Source organism: Gymnodraco acuticeps, unplaced genomic scaffold (genome assembly GCF_902827175.1).
Source record: "Gymnodraco acuticeps unplaced genomic scaffold, fGymAcu1.1, whole genome shotgun sequence".
Lineage (NCBI taxonomy): Eukaryota > Metazoa > Chordata > Actinopteri > Perciformes > Bathydraconidae > Gymnodraco > Gymnodraco acuticeps.
This window is the reverse complement of record NW_022990757.1, coordinates 180,886-204,305: the sequence shown is the minus strand read 5'-3', so window position 1 is coordinate 204,305 and position 23,420 is coordinate 180,886. Positions and strand designations below refer to the sequence as shown.

The window sequence follows — 23,420 nt, the reverse complement described above, 5'->3', positions numbered from 1 at the left end:
AAAGTGTGAAGAGGAGGCCACTTTAGAATAGGGAACATGTTCAGGTCAATTAGAGTCAAACTAATAGCTTATTGGTTATGAACAAGACTTCACTTTAAAATATGGAACATGTTCTTAGATATAAATACCTAATTTTGAGTTATTTAGACACAACTAACACTTATCGTTTTATGTCTTGTAGAAGAGATCATATTTGTTAAGTGTTATTATGGGATAATTACTATTCTTGTGGTACTACTGTCTTATTAGGCCCATATTGAGCAGAGCATATTAAGACCAAAACTCATGTACAACAACTTCCTTACATGCAACAAATAAGCACTAATTAGAGGGTTATTGAGGAAAAACTCTCAACTAATGGCTTATTACTTGTAGAATATGGTCATGTAGAATAAGGCATTAATAAGTGTTTTATAATGACTAATAAAGAGCCAATATACTGCTAATATGCATGTTAATGAACAACTAGTTGATGGTTAATTTGTGTAGCCTATTAATATAAAGTGTTACTGTTTAGTGAAGTTAGGTGCAACAAATAAATAATAATAATACATGGTATTTATATATAGCACTTTTCCTGGTGCTCTTATATTAGCCTACCTCAGGTATAGGTTCAAGAATAAAAAAAGAATGAAGTAAATGTACTTCCATAATTTTGAATGTTAATAATTTCACTTTTGGACAGGGAGAGGGATGGCTATTGGTTCCTTCTGTGTGTGAGAGGCAGCTTTTATATGGCCTGAGGAGGAGGAGGAGGAGGAGTAAAAGGGGGGAGGGGGGGAGAGAGAGGGGGGAACTTGTAGAGCTGCCTGCAGACTTCATTGAGAACTCGGAAAGCGCCAGGCTAACATCTATGAACTGAGTCCTCTTCCAGACCCTTCCCTCTGTGTTCTGCTGGATTACCCTCCCTCCTGCTCGGATATTATTTATAAGGAACACCTGGACCGACCTGGATCTATGCGAACCCTTCGCGGGAGTCAACGGCATTTTGTGAAGCTGAACAGGAGGAATGTATCGTTTCTTTGTGAAACTAACATTTCTGATTCCTGCAATCGTCCTCACACAAGGTAAACTTTCACTTGTTTAAATATGCGCTGCAGAGGAGCATGAAGATGAATTAAAGTTTGAAAGAAGGTTGTAAATATCAGTACCGTGGGATTCTGAGCTGTTAAAAACGAGCTGTAGACTGATCACAACTTGGAACCCCCCCAGAAACTTTAATGAAGTTAGCCTACTTTATTGCTGGTGGGAATTTACAACAAGTGCATGAGCCAAATGCCGCGGATTCCCTCTGTGTGAACGTTTTTACTTTGTATTAAGGGTCCAAAGGTATTTAAGTAGCCTATAATGAGCACTTGTAACGCAACACAAAGTTATACAAAAGTAATGGATCAAAACGTGTCATTTGATTGGCTGTTGTACCTTGGATTTGATCCCTTATAATAACATATTTGGATGTAGATTGTGCTGAGAAGCGGTTTTAAATAACATGGGACATAATGGGAGCGGGTGCGTGTGTGGGGGACGCGTATGGGGGGGGGGGTGGGTAGGGGGGGACACCTTTTGTCTGTACGGTGGTAGAGTGTTGTGGGTGGAGGAGGTGCTGTTATTCCCGTCTGCCGGTAAACAATGCCCGAGGAGAGTGTTGTATGGCTCGTGCTGGACTCTGATTTCTTTTGTTCCGCACTGAGCCCCGCAGCTGCTGCAGCTCTCTCCGCAAAAGCGTGCGCCCCCCCCCCCCCCACTACCCGCACCACACGCTCTGGACTCACCGGTGTCCACGAGAGGCTTCCCCCCCAAAAAAAATCCCCCCAGGACAACTGTGTAACAAATCAATTACAGATTAAGGATGTGTACATTAAAATAAATGTTTTATTAAAGAATTGAATTCACTGAGGAATCATTTCCCATGTATTCCAACTCCAGCTAATCCTTACAGTTCAGATTGCACAGTGGTGTGGAGTAACTAAGTACTTTTATGGTACTTGCACTTTACTTCAGTATTTCAATGTTGTAGCCTACTACTTTGTACTTCGATTCCTCTACAATTCAGAGGTAAATGGTGTACTTTTCCTCCACTACATGTATCTAATACCTTTAGTTACTTCACAGATGTGGATGAATGATGTGAAATCTAATCAAGTGTTAAATCAGACTTTAGTTCCACCTGGAGTAAATCCACAAGCTACCCTGCAGTATACAAAGTCATTCAAACTAGCTGCACCTTTACCAGCTTTGAGAACACTTTCATGATCAATCATTATAAAACATATCATATATATTATTCTGAAATGGACCAGTCTGCACAATGAATACTTTTACTTGAGTAACATTTAGAATGCAGGACTTTTACTTGTAACAGAGTATTATATTCTTGTACTTATACTTTTACTCAAGTTCAAGATTTGAGTACTTCTCCCACCTCTGGTCTTATGAGTGTATTATTCATTTATTGTTGTGCTCCACAGGTCTAAAATGCTCCCTTCCCACTGAATCATGCCTGAATGGAGGACGGTGTGAAGGCAGCCATAATGGAAATGGAGAGTGCAAGTAAGTGCAGAGTCTGATGCAGCAGATGTTGAAACGCAGACCACCACAGAGCTTCCCGTTATCTTCTAGTCGTCTTAGAGGTGCAGTCTGGCGTGTTTTCTCTACTCGAAAGTGCTTTTTTAGGACGGGAGAAAAAGAAAAAAAGGGGCCACATATTCCCCCTTTTCATTCCAGCTTTTGAGCGGGCCCTGTGCCCAGCAACCAGGGGCCCTTGAGTTTGATCCGGGGCTGGTTTAGCTTCTGCATCGCTACAGGAGCCACATTTCTTTCTGAGGCTGCACACATTCCCCTTAAAAAAGATTCAGGAACTTTATTGTCATTGTTAAAGAACAACAAAATCTCTTTTGTGCCAGTCCCGTTGGTGCAACATATTTAGAAAATAAATAAATGTAGCTGCCTTTCAAATATATTAATAATGAGATATAACAGGATAATCATAAATGATACAGCTTAAATAACTACCCTAAACATGATCATAACGTGTGCATACTTAGTTACTTTGAATATGCAAGTCTATCCTCTTCACTTTATCACACATAGCCATCGTAGCTTAATGTACTGGAGTACACCTCAGACTGGGATTTATGGAAGTTGGAAAGAAGCACTTTTTTTGTCTGTTAAAGAAGTGAAGAAATACAAGTTTAGCAAAGAGTGCAGCTTCAGAGAGGTGAGAGAAGGGGAGCCTGACAAAAGCCCCCCACTCCCTCCTCCCCGTTAATGAATGCAAGACCCCTTCCCCAGCAGAGTGAGGGGACGCGTCCAGTCCTAAATCTTGTTTTTTTGTCTTTTCATGGGCGACAGCTGGGGCTCGCCCGCCGCCCGTCACCCATTGTCCCGCAGTCAGAATAATGCTGTGTGACTAATCTGAGTGGGGCTTCCCATCATGCCACAGCCACCACAGCACACACCAAACCCCTGCCATAACCCCCCTCCTTGCAAAAGGCTTGTCTCCTGCTTTCTGAATGGACAATCCCAAACCCCCCCCACCCCTAACCTTACCCTGCTTGTGATCTCCATTAGAAAACCAGATGGCAGTGAAATGTAATTGGATTGGATGTCAAGAGAGTCGGATTAATTGGAATGAAGTGCAGACATTTAAAGGCAAACAAGTGGGAATGGAGGCAGATTGTGGGATATCTGTTTGGACTTTGCGTGTGTATAACAGTTTAATAGGTGTGATATTTAGCTGACCTATATATGAAAATGTGTGAGTCACCAAGTTATTGTGCAAGACGACAAAAGACAGCTGGACAATGTCATTCCTGAAGAAATTGTTGTGTGAATGCTGAAATGCTGATGATGAAGTTATTACAAAACTGTGAATGAATTATGGTTAATACTTTCTGGGTTCTGAATGTCAGGAGTTATTGCAGTGGATTCCTTATCGAGCTGAGGGTTGTGATGTTTGAACAGAATGTCTGCCAATCATACATTTGGAGTGTGCTTCTCAGCATTCACACCAAACAAGAGGAGGATGAAAAATATTTGTTGCACTTGTTATAGTGATTTCCAGCTCCAGCCCTCGGGGCTTGTGGTCAAGGGACAAGGGGGAGCCATTCAGAGCCCCATACTGCTCGCCCAGGGCCACCTATTTCTAATCTGCACACGCCACACACTCCACACACTCCAAACACACACACACACACACACACACACACACACACACACACACACACACACACACACACACACACACACACACACACCACACACACACACACACACACACACACACACACACACACACACACAGACCACCGCACGTGTGCACTGCAACTGGTCCCCCCCCCCTCCACAAAGCTGTTATTTTGGTCTCCATCTCTACTCAGTCCAATTAAAAACAGACAGGATAAGAGCATCACTGTCCCTCTTCCTCCTTGCTGTCCCTGCAGCCATCAGTCACCGGAGGTACAGACAGGGGTCAGGGGTGTAGCGTCTCTACTGAGGGGGTTAGGGTAGCAATAACCATTGTTTTCTAGATTCATTTATTGGTTTGGTCTTTAATGTTTCAGAAAGTAGTGAGAAATAGACCCAAAACTACTCACATTAACATAGACAACAACAGGGTATCTCAAATTCAGGAGACAGAAGGCAGCATTTTCTGCCATTTTTGCAGATATTCACAATATTTTTATTTCCACTCTTAAAGGGGGCTTTTAAAAATATACCTCTTATCCTTACTATATATATTTTTGGACACTTTATCTGGCAATTTCAGTGAGTGATTGTGTCTTGACATAAATGGAAAGTCCACCTGGGGAAACCAATGGTTTGCACGCTAGGAGAAAAAGAGTCTCACACTGCAATAATAGTGAGAGCAATGCCACAAAATTGGGCCAGGGTTGAGATATTGTGACCTAAAATTGTTCCTGTTAAAAGTCGGCATCACATTGTTTTAAATCCACTTTTGTGGTGCTTGGCCCCTGAGTCATACTCTGATTTGGAGTTTTTTGCAGCGGTTTCTGAGGCATGCAACGACTCAGATTTGAGTGGTAAGGTATAGATTTAAATCCTCTTGCAGCACAGTTCCCACGAGTGTGAGCGCAGAGGGTGAAATCACTTGCTGGCATAGAGAACAAGGTTAGGCTTGGTGTAAACTGTGGTAATCAGATGTCTTACAGATGGATTTAGGGGGATAATAATCACTTCGAGACTAAAGTGGTATTCCATTGTCCCCGTCTTTCTGTCCTTCCTGCTTCTAAAGTTAGACAAACAAAAACATTTTCAGGCTGTCCAGACAGGTTGTTATTCTATGAATTATAGTGCTAATAAATTAGACTCTGTCTTTGGACAAACATGTCATGGGAGGGACAAACACAGTATCAACAAACAGTATGTCTTTTTTAATCCTTACAAAGGAAAGTGTCTTTTTTATTTTTTAAAGACATCTCATCAGGTTTGTCTTCAATTGCACAACCTATTTTTAAAGGTCGCTGTGCTTTAAAAGAAACCCAAACTCATATTTATGCCTCAAATCAATTGGTCACAAGTAATGGCCTCAGTGAGGGGCCAATCTGAATCAGATCTAAATGGTCTCACATCATGTTGTGGTAATACCAGACGCACAGAAACAACAGCGAGCCGGCGTAATAGGGAAGCACTCGCTCATGATTCTGTGAAGTGAAAGGTTATCTGAAGGTCTGGGGCTTCCTGTTTCTCATGCAGCTGAAGCCGCTCGCTATGCAGGCAGCTCTGAAAGCATGTGGGGGCACAGAGTCACATCTTTAGTTTCCATTTGTGGGACGGTGATGGACGCACGGTGAGGTTGAGAGGTTGCTGCCCCTCGAACCCCAGCTTCACAGCTGACTGCTGATGCGTCTTTGCTGAAATAGACCCTGTTTTGGTGCAAGGTGCACGTTAATAATAAACTCAGAAAACATCTCAACTGTCTCGCTGCATGGTTCAAATACCGCAAGACATCTGACAGAAATAGACCCGTGGCAGAAAAACTTCAGTCTGTTGCGGTGTGTGTCCGACCTCTGTGACCTTGCATGGAACTGTCTGGTGTTGCATATTGATGATAAAATGTCTCACACATGAAGACCGTCTACAGCACCACTGAGGAGACGTTCCACTCTCATTCAGGAAGGAATGCTGCTCTTCATTCGTCCTCCTACAGGATTACGGAGCAGGTCTCAGCTCCATGTGGGCTTAAGCCAATCAGGTGCACGGCTGGGTCAAGTGGGCCTGTTGGTGTGGGGCTTTTATTGGGTCTAAGCTCTGAGGCTGCCACTCCCCTGGTTGGGCCCATTCCCAAGATGCCAGGCCAAGTTAGTAGTTGATTTTGAGTCCTCCAGTGTGGAATACACATTCGATACGTGGACACATATTTCCCCACTTTTAGTGTCAGCGGGGCCCCAGAAGAGTGGGATCCTGTGCGCCTGGAGATCCTCAGAGCGGGGCGATCAAAGTCGTGTCACAGCGAAGAGATAAGAGGCTATTTGGCTGTAGTGGGTGCTGACAGTTCACAGGCACAGGCTGTCAAACGTAGAAACACCAGCCACTTGGCATGTCAGGGTGCACCACAGAGCATGTGGAAATGGTGTGAACGGGTTAGAGGCGTGTAAGTGCATGTTTTGCAGGATTAATCAAAGTTGTCAACTTTTAGATGAATCAAAAACTATTTTGACAACTGGTTAATCAGTTCGAATCATTTTCGTAGAAAGAAGAAGTGAACATGACAGTGATTCCTGCTTCTTCAATGTGAACACTTACTGGTTTTGTTACTCATGAAAATATCCATGAGAGGAAATGTTATCAGTTAAAACAGTTACTGCTCATTATCCCTAAAGTCCCCTTGTTACAAGTTAGTATTTCTGCTACAAGAGACAAGAACAACTGCGTCGAGCTGGTCCCATTTCAGCTCTAAAAGGAGGATGTTACATGTGATGTGCCGCCCTGATAAAGTGTGACCTGAGGTACTTTAGCAGATGTGTTGTCGCTGATAACGATTGTCAGAAGTGCAGCGGCAGGCAGGTGTGTTTCCTCCTGTGACTGTGAGGCGGGAGGTCTCCAGAACAAGGTCCACCTCTCTCTCTCACACACACACACACACACACACACACACACACACACACACACACACACACACACACACACACACACACACACACACACACACACACACACACACACACACACACAGACGATACAACCCGGTGTTTGCTAACTGGTATATATTTGTGCGTGAAAGCGATCTTGCAGTCATTAGTCAAGCAGGTGCTCCCATAGGTGTCTGAGCCTCGTAAATCTTCCCACATCACTCCTTTGAGAGTGTGAGACAGGAAGTAGCTTAATCACTGCCAAAACAAACCAAGCAAGAGCCTCCTTTTTTCTTGATTTGCAGGATTTAACACCACTTAGCAACCACACTTTTTTTTTTTACTTTGCAGTTTTGGAATAGTACAACTTGATAGACAGGAGAGATCTTGATAGGAACCCACTCTCCTGCATGTATTTACAGCTATTATGTAGCTTTTCACATGATCTCCTGTAGTATCAAACCCACTGATTCGAGTTCAGTCCCTTCCATGCCGGTACATTTTTCATTTCCTTTCTCAAGAGCCTCACTGTTTTGTTCTATGTCTTATTCACAGATGTGTACCCCAGGGGTCAGAGCTTGGCTAATGATTAGACACATCCAAAGGAACATCAGCTAACTGAGCCAAAAAAACGAAAGACAGTTTAGAGAGCCAAAGGAGTGAAGTGAGTGTGTGAGATTTGAAAACATCTGAATCAGAATTCCTTTATTTGTCCCGCAACCGGGACATTGACATTATTGTGCAGATAAAGTAAAGCACATGTTATTAATGGTTAAAAAACACAATAAGTAAAAAAAACAATAGCAGATAAGTACAACATGGTAAAAAAAAGTAGCAGTGTATATATAACTTTTTTAAGTGACCAGATACAAATAAAGAGATAGCTGGTATCGTCTACAGATTGTAAATACATCTTTATATTCACAGGCACTGTTATTGCACATCATCAGGGATCAGCAGTCTATGTGTGTGGTGGTCAGGAGATGCTGTTTCAAGACTCACCAATAGAATAATACCAACACATTGTCACCGGATGCCAATCGTAGTCATTTTCAGGACATTTTTCCTCAGTTGTGGCATTTCCAGCACACAGTAGGGGCTGGTCTTTGTGTCGGGGGATAAAGTCACCCCGAGTGGCAGATGGTAGATCAGCCTCAGAGGAAAGAAAAGGGAGAGGGGAGAGAAGGCAAAGAGGCCGTCCTCACAGTCACAAAAGTGTTTGGGGTCAGAGGTCAGGGAAGCATCTGCTCCGGCCTGAGGGGACATTGCATGGCGGAGACAGAAACCTGTTGCCGTGGTGTGTGTGTGTGTTTGCTGCTTAGCTTTTCAGCGTGTGGGTGGATCTTTATCTCAGATTGGGCTGACTTCAGGACAAAGAGGATCTATTACAGTTAGTTAGCGTGGGATGACACACACATGGGTGCACACACACACCAATACAATTAACAACATCTGTTCCATTACTAGGTTTTATATGCAGAGGTGGTAGAAGTAGTCAGATCTTGTACTTGAGTAAAAGTAGAAGTGCTCAGATCTTGTACTTGAGGAAAAGTAGAAGTACTCAGAGTGTAGGAATACTCTGTTACAGTAAAAGTCCTGCATTCAAAATGTTTCTCAAGTAAAAGTAGAAAAGTATTCTCATCAAAATATAGTGAAAGTAGCGACAGTAAAAGTAGTCGTTGTGCAGATTGGTCCATTTCAGAATAATATATATGATATGTTTTATAATGATTGATCATGAAAGTGTTCTCAAAGCTGGTAAAGGTGCAGCTAGTTTAAAGTACTTTGTATACTGCAGGGTAGCTGGTGGATTTACTCCAGGTGGAACTAAAGGCTGATTTAACACTTGATTATATTTCACATCATTCATCCACATCTGTGAAGTAACTAAAGGTATTAAATACAGTGGAGTAAAAGTACACCAGTTACCTCTGAATTGTAGTGGAGTAGAAGTACAACAAATTGAAATACTCATGTGAAGTACAAGTCCCACAATATTGTACTTAAATACAGTACTTTAGTAAATCTACTTTGTTACTTTACAACACTGTTGATATGAACACGGTGAATTCTCCTCAGTGTGTTTTTATGGTTAAGTGGAACAGGAAGCAAGGAGACTTCAAAGCAAACCCAAATGTTTTTTACAATCTTCTGCCAATTGCAACTGTCTGGGCTCCCTGTGGAGCTCATGGCACTGTTAAAACCCTCGGAGTGGTCTCACCTCACAAAGTCAACAAGGGAGTTTTTCAGCAGTCCCATGTGACATATGGGGAGCGCTGTGAAAAGCAAACAGCTGGGAGTTGTACAGAAATTCAGGATAGAAAACAGAGCAAAAGCAGAGACATGAAGAATCAGAATCCGATTCCTCTATTAGTCCTGCAGCGAGGAAATCTACAACGCTACAGCAAAAGTGACATAGATAAAGGGCAAGCAATACAAAAGAGTAGCTAACATGTTAAATATAGAGAAAATGCACACATTAGAAATAAACAAAGACAAATGAGTACTCATCCATTTAAAATAAAAATGAGTATGGAATAGGGAAGTGGACATATTAAGCTTTGAGATACTATACAGATTATTTGCTGCACATGAAAATGGTTGTTGCACAGTAGAATTGCGCAAAAAGTGTATATATTGCCCATTGATATATATCACAAGAGGGAGAGAATATTCAGTATTAGTGCAGAAAAAAGGGATTGAGAAGAGGAAAAGGTAGGAACTAAAAAAGCGTGGGGGAGAGGAGACAGAAGTTGCAACAGCTGACTTCACATGGGTTCTTTATGTCCCTGGAGAAGAGGCTGGCTTGTTCGCACCCCCCATCTGACAAGGGGACAGAGGGGAGGGCTGGGGGAGGGAAGGAGGGATAAGGGGGGGGGGAGGAGTCCTGTCCAACAGCTGCCTTCATTAACATGCGCACCTGCTCCCTGTGGAGACACTCCAACAGATGCCCTCCCACACACACACACACACACACACACACACACACACACACACACACACACACACACACACACACACACACACACACACACACACACACACACACACTACACACACACACACACACACACACACACACACACACACACACACACACACTCACTTGCCCCGATTCAAAACATAAACACTTCTTTCGCTGACGTTCAATGATGACACATGACACAGAGGACTTCCTGTTATCTTCAAGCATTTGAACTAAGAAGTCGTTTTTCATTATGGATTTATCTGTAGATTATTTCTAAATGAATCCTTTGGTCTATTTAATAGTCCAAGGAAGACTCATTTGATTTCTTTAAACGTTTTTTATGCCAAATACTAAGGATATTTAACTTAAATAGGACTTCACGTTTTTGTACAACATTTTAAAAAAAAAGAACAACAGCAGGAGAACTGATCAATCACAGGCTGAAAAGAACTGTCTGTAGATTTGCATGAAATCACTTGAAGATGCCGAATGCTTTTCTGACAGTTGTTCAGTGGAATTATGCAGCTCTAATGTTTAAGCTGAGTTTTATTGGAGACAATGTATTACTGCCCAGACGCTGCAGAAGAGTGCGGCCGACCTGATTTCTGTGAGTTATGTGACTGTAGCAGCAGTCCATCCTTAGTGTGAATGTGAGGGCTTAGAATGTGAATGCAGAGCTTTATTTAGGACATCCAGAGCCGGCCCGGCCCCTTGATCTCTGCACTCATTCAGGATGAGTGTGGACAGCCTGGGGGGGAAAGGTAGATGGGAACCGCTGTGGACTGTTTAGCAGCGTCTGTTCTCCAACACTGTGTGTTCAGGGTTCTGAGGGAGTCTAATCCAGAGAGACACACTAGATCAACAGGCCGTCCCTGTCCCGCTGCACTGGGACTTTTCTGGGCGGGAAACTTTCCCACCTCCCCTCCCCCTTATTCCCCCTTTTGTTTGGATAATTGCTCAGAGTTATACAAGAAAAAAAGATCCTCGTTTTCTAATCACCAGTTCTTCTCCCTTCTCTAAAGACACACAATACAGACTGTTGTGCAATAAACCTGCAAGATAGATGGATAGAGAGATAGATAGAGAGATAGAGAGAGAGGTAGATAGATAGATAGATATAGAGAGATAGAGAGAGAGGTAGATAGATAGATAGATAGATAGATAGATAGATAGATAGATACAGAGGTAGATAGATAGATAGATAGATAGAGAGGTAGATAGATAGATAGATAGATAGATAGATAGATAGAGAGGTAGATAGATAGATAGATAGATAGAGAGGTAGATAGAGGTAGATAGATAGATAGATCTTCAATTATTTTGTTACATCAGCAGTGTGTTCAGGCATTACAATATTTGAAAAGTGGAATAAAGTATAAACACAATGAAATCAAAAACATTAAAGGTGTGTGTGTGTGTATATATATATATATATAAACATAGCAAAGGAAGAAAAGACATGTATATTATTATATATTTTTTTTAATTATATTTATTATAATATATATTGTTGGCTTATCGTGTCGATCTTTTTTAAATTAATCGTTGGGTCTCTAAAACTGTTCAAGAAAGTCAAAATGTGATTTCTTAAAACGTCTTCTTTTAAATGCCAAAACCCAAAGATATTGAATTCTGTATTTGACAGAGGGCGCTTCACCTTTATGCACAAAAAAGCTAAACATTATTATTATTATTATTTTTATGTATTGGTTAATTTGCAGATCAATAATCATTTGGTTTAGAAAACGTCAGAAAAAAGTGACAAATATCAATCAATTTTCTCAAGTTCCATAATGATGTTGTTAAATGTCAGCCCAAAACCCCAGGAAATGGCATTTTATATGATTAAACAAAGATAAGATAAGGTAGACCTTTATTGATCGCTGTTAAAGCGCCCACAGAAGAAGAAGAAAAGCAGGAAAGCTGATGAATTGAAGGCTGATACAAAAAATGTCTGCAGATTGCTGGCTACTATTATTATTTCTTAAAAAGTGTTTTATTACTTATGTGTGCTGCTTTTCTTTTTTATTATTGCTTTTTTTTGTACCTGCTATGTATTCACTGTTAATGTCCCGCTGTGGGACTAATGCAGTGGTTCTCAAACTTTTTCTGTCAGGCCCCCCCCTTTGGAGAAAATAAAAAGTCTGGCCCCCCCAACACAAATAGTCACGTAATGGGCCAAGTTAACATTTATTAAAATACATCAATATGAACGTGAGCATTCCTTTGCTAGATCAGTGATAATAAAACAATGCTCCATAAGTCTGTGTGGTCAGAAAAAATAAATACATAATACAATTGTGCAATCCCTTTGCTAGAACAATAAGTTATAATACTTTGCAATCATTGCAAAAAAATGAAAAGAAAGAAAATGCTGATATTTAGCAAAAAAAGTGTGTCTTATCATTAGTGGCTGCAATGAGCCTGTTTGGCACTGCACATTTCTTCAAAACGGGGTTGCAGGCTCAGTGGCAGTGCCAGAGATTTCTTTTGGGGGTGCTGTGGGGTAGCTTGACATTTCATAGAGGTTGCTCAAACATTTAGAGTTTCCCATTAATGTACCGGGCGCTACAGTGGAACTTTCTACTGCAACACTCCCCACGCAAATACAGTGTACCCGCAACAGTTACAATGAAGGCTCGATAATCAGCTCATGGCATATAGGTGTAAGCAGGAGTAAAGTGCTATTTTTATAAGTGGGGCGTGGACCTAACATAGGGGGGTCCGGGGGCAAGCTCCCCCGGGAAGCATGCCCCGTAAACAGATTTACTTTTTCTTTATGGATATTTTACAAATCACTCCCCTTTTAAACATATAGTATTTCAAACCTGTTTTTCATTTATTCTCTTATTTTTTTATAACTATAATGATCATATAAACGTGTGCCTTGGAAATAATTGTTTACATTAATCATGACCAAAACGTTTGAGACCCGGCCACTGAGAGAGTCCTTTACTTCACCTGAGCCTCTCAGTCTGACAGGTGAGTTCTCCCTCCACCTTGTTGTTGAAAAAGCTCCTTATATCCGTTAGCGTAGCTCGCTAGCACCAGAAGCTAACAACAACGATATCCGGTACCGGTGCGCTCTCTCTCTCTCTCTCTTGCGCACGCACACAAAATGGCTCGTTTCACACACACACAGAGCCGAACTTGAATGAGACACTGAGACCCAGACGTATTTGTACTGTATCATATTATTTTCGAATCAATAATTTGACAAATTATGATTTCGTTTTTCAAAAACATTTTGTCATGCCTCTGCAACCCCCACTTTGAGAAACACCCGACTAATGACTGAGTTCTGGTGCTGATGCTGGTTTTCTCCCCCCCAGGTGTCCCAGTGACTACGTGGGTAACCGCTGCCAGTACCCGAGCCCCTGCAGCCCCTCCCCCTGCAGGAACGGAGGGGAATGTCGCGCCGTGTTACATGGCAACGGGTTTGATTTCCGCTGCGTGTGCCGCCTGGGTTTCACCGATGAACTGTGCCTGACCCCCAACAACCACGCCTGCATGAGCTCCCCCTGCCGCAACGGGGGGACATGTGACCTCATCACCCTCACCGTGTTCCGCTGCAGGTGCTCCCCTGGATGGTCAGGTGTGTGGAAAATAATCCATAAATAACTGTCTGTCTGTCTTTCTATCTATCTATCTATCTATCTATCTATGGTTGATTGCACGTATTGTCAGTTGTGTATCATTAGTAATGTGAAGATGAATGACTCCTTCTTGTTTTGCTCTAAAGGTAAAACCTGCCTGCTCTCTAACCCCTGTGCGTCCAACCCATGTGCAAACGGGGGCCAGTGCTCGGCCTTCGACTCCACTTACATCTGCACCTGCCCCCCCGCCTTCCACGGTCAAACCTGCAAGCAAGACGTGAACGAGTGCGCCCAGAGCCCCTCCCCCTGTTTCAACGGCGGGGCGTGTGTCAACGAGGTGGGCTCGTACAGTTGCCGCTGTCCTCTCGAGTACAGGGGCCAACACTGTGAGACCCCCTACATGCCCTGCAGCCCCTCCCCCTGCCAGAATGGAGGCACCTGCGTGCAGAAGGGAGAGACCACCTACGATTGTAGCTGCCTTCCAGGTAACACACAAACAGCTGTTTTCTCATATAAACTCCAGGCCAAATCCAGAAAAAATCAGGGCTACACATCTGCTGGAGTTTTCCTTTTAAACATGTAGCAACCAACAGGAGATTGTCCATTCTAGATGCTCACTTCAAAACTCCTTTCGGAGCGAGAGGCAGGAAACCAGTTTGAATTTGGTCATAAACCACAGTTTTGGCTGTTTTTACCTTTTTTGTTGTTGCCATTTTTGTGGCGTTCACACCGGAATAAGTCCCTGAAGGAGGATTACGCAAATGAAGCCGCTGACGTCACTTCTTCTTCTTCTTCTTCTTCTGCTTTGGGTTTACTGGCAGGCCGCAAACAACTTCACAGCGTATACTGCCACCGGAAGTCCCGGAGCCCCCCGGACTCTGGGACTTCGGATGGCAGTAAATCGCCAAGGCAAGGCAAGGCAAGTTTATTTATATAGCACTTTTCAACACAAGGCAATTCAAAGTGCTTTACAAAAAATAAAAGACATTAAGAAAATGGCATTTAAAAACAGTCATTAAAAAGAAAAGATAATAAAATAAACATTAAAAGAAAAAATACATGGATAAAAGTTACAGTGCAGTTTAAGATATGAATAGTTCAATTAAAAGCAGCGGCAAAAAGAAAAGTCTTCAGCCTGGATTTAAAAGTAGTCAGAGTTGCAGCGGACCTGCAGGTTTCTGGGAGTTTGTTCCAGATATTTGGAGCATAATAACTGGACGCTGCTTTACCATGTTTAGTTCTGACTCTGGGGACAGAAAGCTGACCAGTCCCTGAAGACCTGAGAGATCTGGATGGTTCATAATTTAGCAGGAGGTCAGAAATGTATTTTGGGCCTAAACCATTCAGTGCTTTATAAACCAGCAGCAGTATTTAGAAATCTATTCTTTGACACACAGGAAGCCAGTGTAAAGACTTCAGAACTGGAGTGATGTGATCCACTTTCTTAGTGTTAGTGAGGACTCGAGCAGCGGCGTTCTGAATCAGCTGCAGCTTTCTAATAGATTTTTTAGTGAGACCTGTGAAGACACCATTGCAGTAGTCGAGTCTACTGAAGATAAAAGCATGGACAAGTTTTTCCAAATCCTGCTGTGACATTAGTCTTTTAATCCTAGATATATTCTTTAGGTGATAGTAGGCTGATTTAGTAACAGTTTTAATGTGACTGTTGAAACTCAGGTCAGAGTCCATGACTACACCTAGATTTCTGGCTTTATCTGTTGTTTTGAACATTGCAGACTGAAGCTCAGCGCTAACTTTTATACGTTCTGCCTTGGCTCCATAAACCATTACCTCAGTTTTATCTTTGTTTAATTGGAGAAAGTTCTGACACATCCAGTCATTGATTTGTTCAATGCACTTACTCAGTGTTTGAAATGGAGCATAGTCTCCTGGTGAAATTGTTACGTAAATGTGTGTGTCATTCCAACCTAGTCCATTCACTTCCACGTTAACTTCCAACCGTTGCATTTTCATTTCCAACACGGCCATCTTCTGTAGAAGTTTGTGGAAGTCATCTGTAGAGAACGGAGGCATTTTGCTGCTAACTAGCTTAAGCTAAATAGCATGCAGTAGCCTTCCAGGCTTTAGCTGTTGCTAGGCCACGCAAGACTGAGGTCGTCGTAAAAATATTGAAATATGGCTGAAACCCTCCATCTATTTACGAAGAATAACTGTCCCAGTGATAGGTTAATGTCCAGGAGCCGCTGCTCGAAGTTTTCAGAAAAGAAAAATAGAAAAACAGCATAAAAAAGTAAGCAGAGGCAAGAGCAGGCAGAAAAGCGTCTGCACTGTAAGAAGGCTACACACACACATCTTCACCCGAAGTCCCGGGTAAATCACCAGTAGCGCCGACACCTCCTCATCACTCCACCGCTCCCACGTTTTATTTTGTGTTGCCATAAGTTAGTCTCTCTCCGTTGGTTCACTGGGCTAACGCTAGTGCTAATAATGCCAATGCGAGCAAATGAAATGGCGGCTTCACAAAAACCTTTCTGAGTTTTACGGGGTGTGGTTTGCAATTAGCCCAGCCAATCAGAAATTGGAACCATTTCCTCCCCAGGAAAGTACCACCTCTCTAGCAGGGATTGAAAAGGTTCCCGAGAACTAAATTCTAGTTCCAGATTATTTTGGTGTGAACGCAAAATCCCAGGAACTATCTGAACTATTCCTGGGAAAAGTAATCCGGTGTGAAAGCACCTCATTATATGCCTGATCCACTTGATTTGAACACTTGCATTCTCACAAACAGCTCCTTAGGGTAACGTTTAAATACATTTAGGTTGCAGCGCATGAGTAAACAATCAGAACAATCGTTTTTTGTTGATATATGGAGTTGCATACTGTATGGCTCGTGCAGCAACAGCACAAATACTTTTTTTTTTCCTATTACATCAGTCGACCGAAAAAAACTGCTTGTTGATATAGTAACATCTGATTGAGTGGACGAGTGGTCCCTGCTTCTCCCCCCCCCCCCCCCTCTCTGCCAGCCTCCCCTGGCAGGATGCAGTCGTACAGACGTTTCCTTCTGATAATGTCCCACAACACCAGGGGTACACACATAAAGGTATAGATAAACACGCCCTATCTTGTTTTCCAGCTAGATGCAGCCCCGGTCTGGTTGGCGTCTCTTCATTGTGTTGGCACCTTAAAGCCGCTGCAGTGTTGTGTAAAACTTTGGTTCATTTTGAGCTACTGTGGTGACTGCTGTCAGAAGAAAACTTTGTACGAAGCATTTTCTCAAACATGGATTGGTTGAGGACTTGGACAATAAAGCACAATCAGTAAAAATTAAGAAAGATAATTAAAGGGGACCTATCATGCAAAATGCACTTTGTGATGTCTTTTATACATAAATATGTGTCCCCGGTGCGTCGGGGAACTCACGCAGCGTCAGAAAATAAAACCCTCTCTCTTTTCCTCCGTACCCAAATCTTTTAAAAACAGGGGTACAACGAGCGGATATAGATTCCATCCGATCTGACGTCAAATCGGCAGCGGACCCACAGAACGTTGCTATCAGAAACAATACCTGACGTGTTGTGGACGTCTTTGTTTACATTAGCAAGCCTCGCTAACACTCAGAGCTAACCTGTACTGTAGAGCACATGTGTTTAAAAAGCAGGAAATAAAAAAAGGAACTCACCTTGTGATAAACCTGCAAGAGAAAAAGCATTTGAGCTCCATACTGTTTCAGAAATAATCCTTGACGTGGTTTAAACAGGATGGCGAAATATCACAACCGAATTTAACTTTATCTCCGGTAGAATTCTGATCAGGCATTAGCTCCGCCTCCTCTTATTTATTTTTTTCAAGCTAAAGACCCAAAATCTGCATTTCTCTAACAGGGCTTCAACAGAGGGGTATGAGCAGTATGAGGCATGGCTACAATGGGTGATCTGTTTGGTATTTTGAAAAAAAAACTTCACAGACATGTTTTGTATAGGTATGGCCCTACAATATATGTTTCAAATATAGCATGATAGGTCTACTTTAAATAAAAGGTAGAGTTCACAATGCATAAAACAGAGGGAGGTCCAACAATGAGACATTTATCCTTAATGTTTACAACAATCACACTTTTATCTAAATGTATCTTCTCCATTATGTGTGTTATTATGAACAGCATTTTGTGTATAATAACCCTTTAAAATGCTTGTATCGCTTTTATTGAGATCTTTAGGTACATTAGCAAGGTAGAAAACCAGCCACATTTCTATTTCTCAGAAAGATTTGATGTGGCAATTATGCAGCTTGTATTATTGTCTGAGTGCACAGAATGAGTTGTTTGTATATGCAGATGACCAAGAGATATTGTGTGTTAAAGTTGAACCCACGCTGTGTGTCTCGCGGGGGTCCGTGCAGGAATGCATTGAGAGAGCGGAGCTGCACGACGGCCTGCAGAGAGCTGAACGTTATCTGTCTTTAAGTTCACAGCGATATCGAGAGGAAAAAGAGGCCTTATCTTTACTAATGTTGCCTCATCTTTTTATGAATCCTCCACAGTTTTTCACCACTCTTCTTGTCTCTCTCTTCAGGCTTCAATGGTCCGCACTGTGAGCATAACATCGACGACTGTCCGGGCCACAACTGCCAGAATGGCGGCATGTGTGTGGACGGTGTGAACACCTACAACTGCCAGTGCCCTCCTCATTACACAGGTGACGTTTTGCTTTAAGAATAAATACAACTTCAAGGTCAAACCTGTAAAGAAGACATTTGTAACCGTTCCTCTCGTTTTTGTGAACTCTTGCAGGTCAATACTGCACAGAAAACGTGGATGAGTGTGAGTTGATGCCCAACGCTTGCCAGAATGGAGGGACGTGCCACGATACTCACGGCAGCTACCACTGCGTCTGCGTCAACGGCTGGACGGGCGACGACTGCAGCGAAAACATCGACGACTGCGCCAGCGCCGCCTGTTACCATGGCGCCACCTGCCACGATCGTGTGGCCTCCTTCTTCTGCGAGTGTCCTCATGGTCGCACAGGTACGTCTACATTGGCTTTCCCACACATACTCTACCTGCAGGACAACACTTTATTTCAACCACAAAAAATGTTTTGTACATGAACTACTCTCATTGAATTCTATAAGAAATGCCTCTATGGTGAATAAAGAATCTGAAAATCCTTCATTCACAGTAGAGGAATGTGAGAGAAATCTATTACTTTACTAAGGTAACACAGGGTGAAAGTCCGATTTATCCTCCTCTTGTGTGTGAAGTATTCCTGTAACAAAGTGATAACATACAATGACACAGTTCGATTCAGTCTTATCTTGTGATGCCTTCAGGTTTGCTGTGCCACCTCGATGACGCCTGCATCAGCAACCCGTGTCAGAAAGGCTCCAACTGTGACACCAACCCCGTCAACGGCAAGGCCATCTGCACATGCCCCCCCGGGTACACCGGCTCCGCCTGCAACCTGGACATCGACGAGTGCTCCCTCGGTAAGTGACGAAACTTAACTAAAACATTCCTGCTTTCTGCAATCACTCAACAAATCCCTTTCAGAGAACTCACATCACACATTTGTACATCCAAAAATCATAATGCGTCCATCTGAATGTAGTGTATTTAATTGAATATGGTATTTTTTGCAAACTCCATGTTAATATATTTATTTTGCTATCTCTAATTGGCCCTTTATAGTGTATATATTACACTCTTCTGGTATACTGTATACAGAGGTCGCGTTAACCGAATATTTCCGTCTAAGAGGGATATGATAACAGCGCCAAAGTTTCCCCGCAGCGAGGCTCCGGTGTTATGCCGTGTTATGCATGTCCTCCAAAAAGGAAATTATACCGTTTCCAAACCTAACTGTGCCGTACAAATCATTGAAATGTCTGTTTTGGCTTTACGCTGACAGTTCACGAGCATGCTTTCCCCCCCTTCCTCGTCAGAGTTGTGTAAAGGCCGACGGGTAATTCTGGATTTTGACGGAAGTTTTACGATCCTGCACGTCACAATGACGGGCAGCGAAAAAGTCTAGCGCAACCTCTGACTGTATATCTTCTTATGGTTTAAGTTCTGTTTTTATTTGTATTTTGAGGTGTTTATATTTGATGCTTATGTTTGTTTATTTTGTACTCCTTCTTCACATTGAGTGCAATGCCTTGTTTACATGGAGCTTGACAAAAAAAATCCCAAATTAGGATCAATAAAGTGTATGGTATCTTATCTTAAAAATACTGTTATACCCAGTTATATTTGCATAAATTACCACATGTGCATGACAACCTGTATCTCTTGTGTTAGGCGCCAACCCCTGTGAGCATGGCGGGCGCTGCCTCAACACCAAAGGCTCGTTCCAGTGCAAGTGTCTCCAGGGATATGAGGGCCCTCGCTGTGAGATGGACGTCAATGAGTGCATGTCTAACCCCTGCCACAACGATGCCACCTGCCTGGACCAGATCGGAGGCTTCCACTGCATCTGCATGCCAGGTAACAGCATGGATTTATATCGGAAGGGAATGTGGGGAGATAATGCGTGGATCTCCATAATATTGAATTTTCCAACTCCTGGGATTTGTCTAATAACTAATAACTCATGTGTGTGAATTCAGGATACGAGGGTGTGTTCTGCCACGTCAACACAGATGAGTGTGGGAGCCAACCTTGTCTCAACAACGGCAAGTGTGTGGACAAGATCAACTCCTTCCACTGCGAGTGCGCCAAAGGTGAGAAATAATGAGGGAAATTGAAAGATGAGGAAGTTAATGGAGTAAAACAAATAAGTTTTGGGATCCATCAGGTCTCTTTTCACCCCTTTTTGTTCAGACAATATAAGTGGCTATTAAATGGTAAAGTATTAACTCAGCTGTAAATGAGTATAGCACGCCACAGATCAAATGTGAATGATTTATTTCCTCTAATAATGTAAGTGAAAGTGTTTCGGGTGAACAGGACACATTGGGTCAGGTTGCAGAAACATTAGCATTTTTGGCGGGTTTGTGTAAGAGCTTAGCGCCAAAATTGGGGGCAGGGATTGGTATATGGCCGGTGAGCTGGAGGCCATTGTGTTTGGGTTTGAAAGAAAGATTTCCCTGCACAGTAAGAGCCAAGGAGGGGGGTGTTATGGATGGTTTGTTTGGACCTGCATTCCTACTTCAGATGCTAATTAGCTTCTAGCCATGACATACACAATATAACTTTTAATTGCAAACATTCAAGCAAATACCTGAAGCTTAATCCTGTGTTTTCCTCAATACATTTGCAGGTTTTTCAGGGAGTCTTTGTCAGGTGGACATTGACGAGTGTGCCAGCACCCCCTGCAAGAACGGAGCTAAATGTACTGATGGTCCCAACAAGTACACCTGCGAATGTGCTGAAGGTAAACAAACTGTCTTTTTTCTGAAATGTCTTGCATTTTGTTGTAATTCCTCTCCAAATAAACACTCCTTCCTCTCTTGCGCAGGTTACACAGGGCAGCACTGTGAGACGGACATCAACGAGTGTTACTCGGACCCCTGCCACTACGGCACCTGTAAGGACGGCCTGGCCTCCTTCACCTGCTACTGTCGCCCGGGCTACACCGGCCGCCTGTGTGAGACCAACATCAACGAGTGTCTGAGCCAGCCCTGCAGGAACGGAGGCACCTGCCAGGACCGGGAGAACACGTATATCTGTGCCTGTCCCCAAGGAACCGCAGGCAAGACTTTAGAACAGGGCCACAAACAGAAACAGAGAAATATACAAAGGGCTGGGCCCCTCACTACAGGGGAGGTATATTGCCTCATAAGTTAAGTTATGAGTTAGCACAATCAATCACATGTAGGTAAATGATGCTTGCTACTTGAATATGCATACATCACAGCTTTCCATAAGGTTTTATTTATTTTGTTACAAAAGGTGTTGAGAGGGGGGGGGGTTAAGGCGAAATAGGAAGTGTATATATGCTAGTTATGCAAATAAGTAATTGGGCTTTTTTAATTCAACAGACTATTGCGATATAATGAGATTTTCCCTAATATAATTTGCTAACTTAATTTCAAATCTACAGGTTTCCACTGTGAGGTGAACCTGGACGACTGTAAGAGCAAACCCTGCGACTACGGCCGCTGCATCGACAAAATCAACGGCTACGAGTGTGCATGCGAGCCGGGCTACACAGGTGAGCACTGGAAGGAGGTACAGATGGGGGGGGTGGCCCCTGAGCTTTGGGAGGGGCAGGTAGGACAGGTGGCTGGCGGGTCCACTGCTGCGAAACAATGGTGTCACATATCCTGGGTTGGAGAGAAAGGAACACAGTCCCATACCTGATACACACACAAAGCAACGCACACACACACAAAGCGCTTACTTTGTGTGCCATCTGAAAAGGTTCTGACGTGGAGCCTGGAGTAAGGTGATACTTTAAAAGGAAGAGAGCTTGGCCTTTAATCACATGTCTGAAGTTTAGCAGTGTGTAACAGCACTGCAAGTCCAATTCCTATCTCAGAGTGAAGCAACACTTAATTCACCTCAGGGGGAGAAGTACTCAGATCTTCTACTTAAGTAGAAGTACCAGAGAGTAGGAATACTCTGTTACAAGTAACATTCCTGCAATCAAAATGTTGCTCAAGTAGAAAAGTATTCTCATGAAAATATAGTGAAAGTAAAAGTAGTCGTTGTGCAGATTGGTCCATGTCAGAATAATATATATGATATGTTTTATAATGATTGATCATGAAAGTGTTCTCAGAGCTGGTAAAGGTGCAGCTAGTTTGAATGACTTTGTATACTGCAGGGTAGCTGGTGGATTTACTCCAGGTGGAACTAAAGTCTGATTTAACACTTGGTTAGATTTCACATCATTCATCCAGATCTGTGAAGTAACTAAAGGTATTAAATACATGTAGAGGAGGAAAAGTACACCATTTACCTCTGAACTGTAGAGGAGAAGAAGTACAAAGTTGCAAAACATTGAAATACTGAAGTAAAGTACAAGTACCATAAAAGTACTTAGTTACTTTACACCACTGTGCAATCTGAACTGTAAGGATTAACAGGGATTAGCTGGAGTTGGAAACAAATTGAAATACTCAAGTAGTACAAGTATCTAAAAATTGTACTTAAGTACAGTACTTGAGTAAATCTAAAATAAAATGGACCTTTGATGATAAAGATAAAAGATAAAATAATGAAAAATATAAAATAAAATATGAATAAACATGTAATAACAGAATGAAGAGAAATAACATGAGGGGAGCAGGAACAAGTGTGCAGGCTTCTGTTCACCCTCCCCCTCCTCCTCCTCCTCCTCCTCCTCCTCCTCCTCCTCCTCCTCCTCCTCCTCCTCCTCCTCCTGCTCCTCCTCCACCTTTGTGTGCTGACTGGGTGAGTGTGGAGGGCATGGCGGGACGGAGAGGGACAGAGGACCATTGTGAGTGCAGATCAGGCAGTTGGGCCCTCCCCTCCTGATTGATGAAGAGCAGGGTGGGTGAGGGGATCAGAGAGGGGGGGGGTTTAATTGTTATTCTGTCGTCTGTGAAATGGCTCTGGCCTTCTGTCCCCTGTAAACAGCCCTGGGTGAGGTTAGCTCTCCCTGGATGGGGGGTGGTATGTGTGTGAATAGGGATAGTAGCTACAGCCCCCCCCCCACCTCCTCCTCCTCACCTCCTGGCAGGACACCCCCCCCCTCAGATCCAGCTGAAATCCTCCTTCTGCCTATTCAACAGGGCCCCATTTGATCAATGGGAGCGAGGCAAAGGGCCTCCAGGGGCCGCGAGGATAGAGACACACTGGAGCGGCCCCAGCGTCTGCCTGTTTAATGCTTAGAAAGT

At 42.9% G+C, this 23,420-nt stretch overlaps 1 protein-coding gene across 1 annotated transcript in view; it reads left to right on the top strand.

Moving 5' to 3' along the window:
• The first annotated feature begins 831 nt into the window (after positions 1–831).
• The window catches only part of LOC117556765 (neurogenic locus notch homolog protein 1-like), a 36,540-nt gene continuing 13,951 nt past the window's right edge, over positions 832–23,420 (top strand). The window contains 12 exon segments of the mRNA XM_034232276.1: positions 832–1,067; positions 2,469–2,550; positions 13,392–13,654; positions 13,802–14,140; positions 18,191–18,313; positions 18,409–18,642; positions 18,948–19,103; positions 19,915–20,100; positions 20,223–20,336; positions 20,876–20,989; positions 21,074–21,307; positions 21,659–21,769. Coding sequence (XP_034088167.1) covers positions 1,010–1,067; positions 2,469–2,550; positions 13,392–13,654; positions 13,802–14,140; positions 18,191–18,313; positions 18,409–18,642; positions 18,948–19,103; positions 19,915–20,100; positions 20,223–20,336; positions 20,876–20,989; positions 21,074–21,307; positions 21,659–21,769 — 2,014 coding nt within the window. The 5' untranslated portion in view covers positions 832–1,009.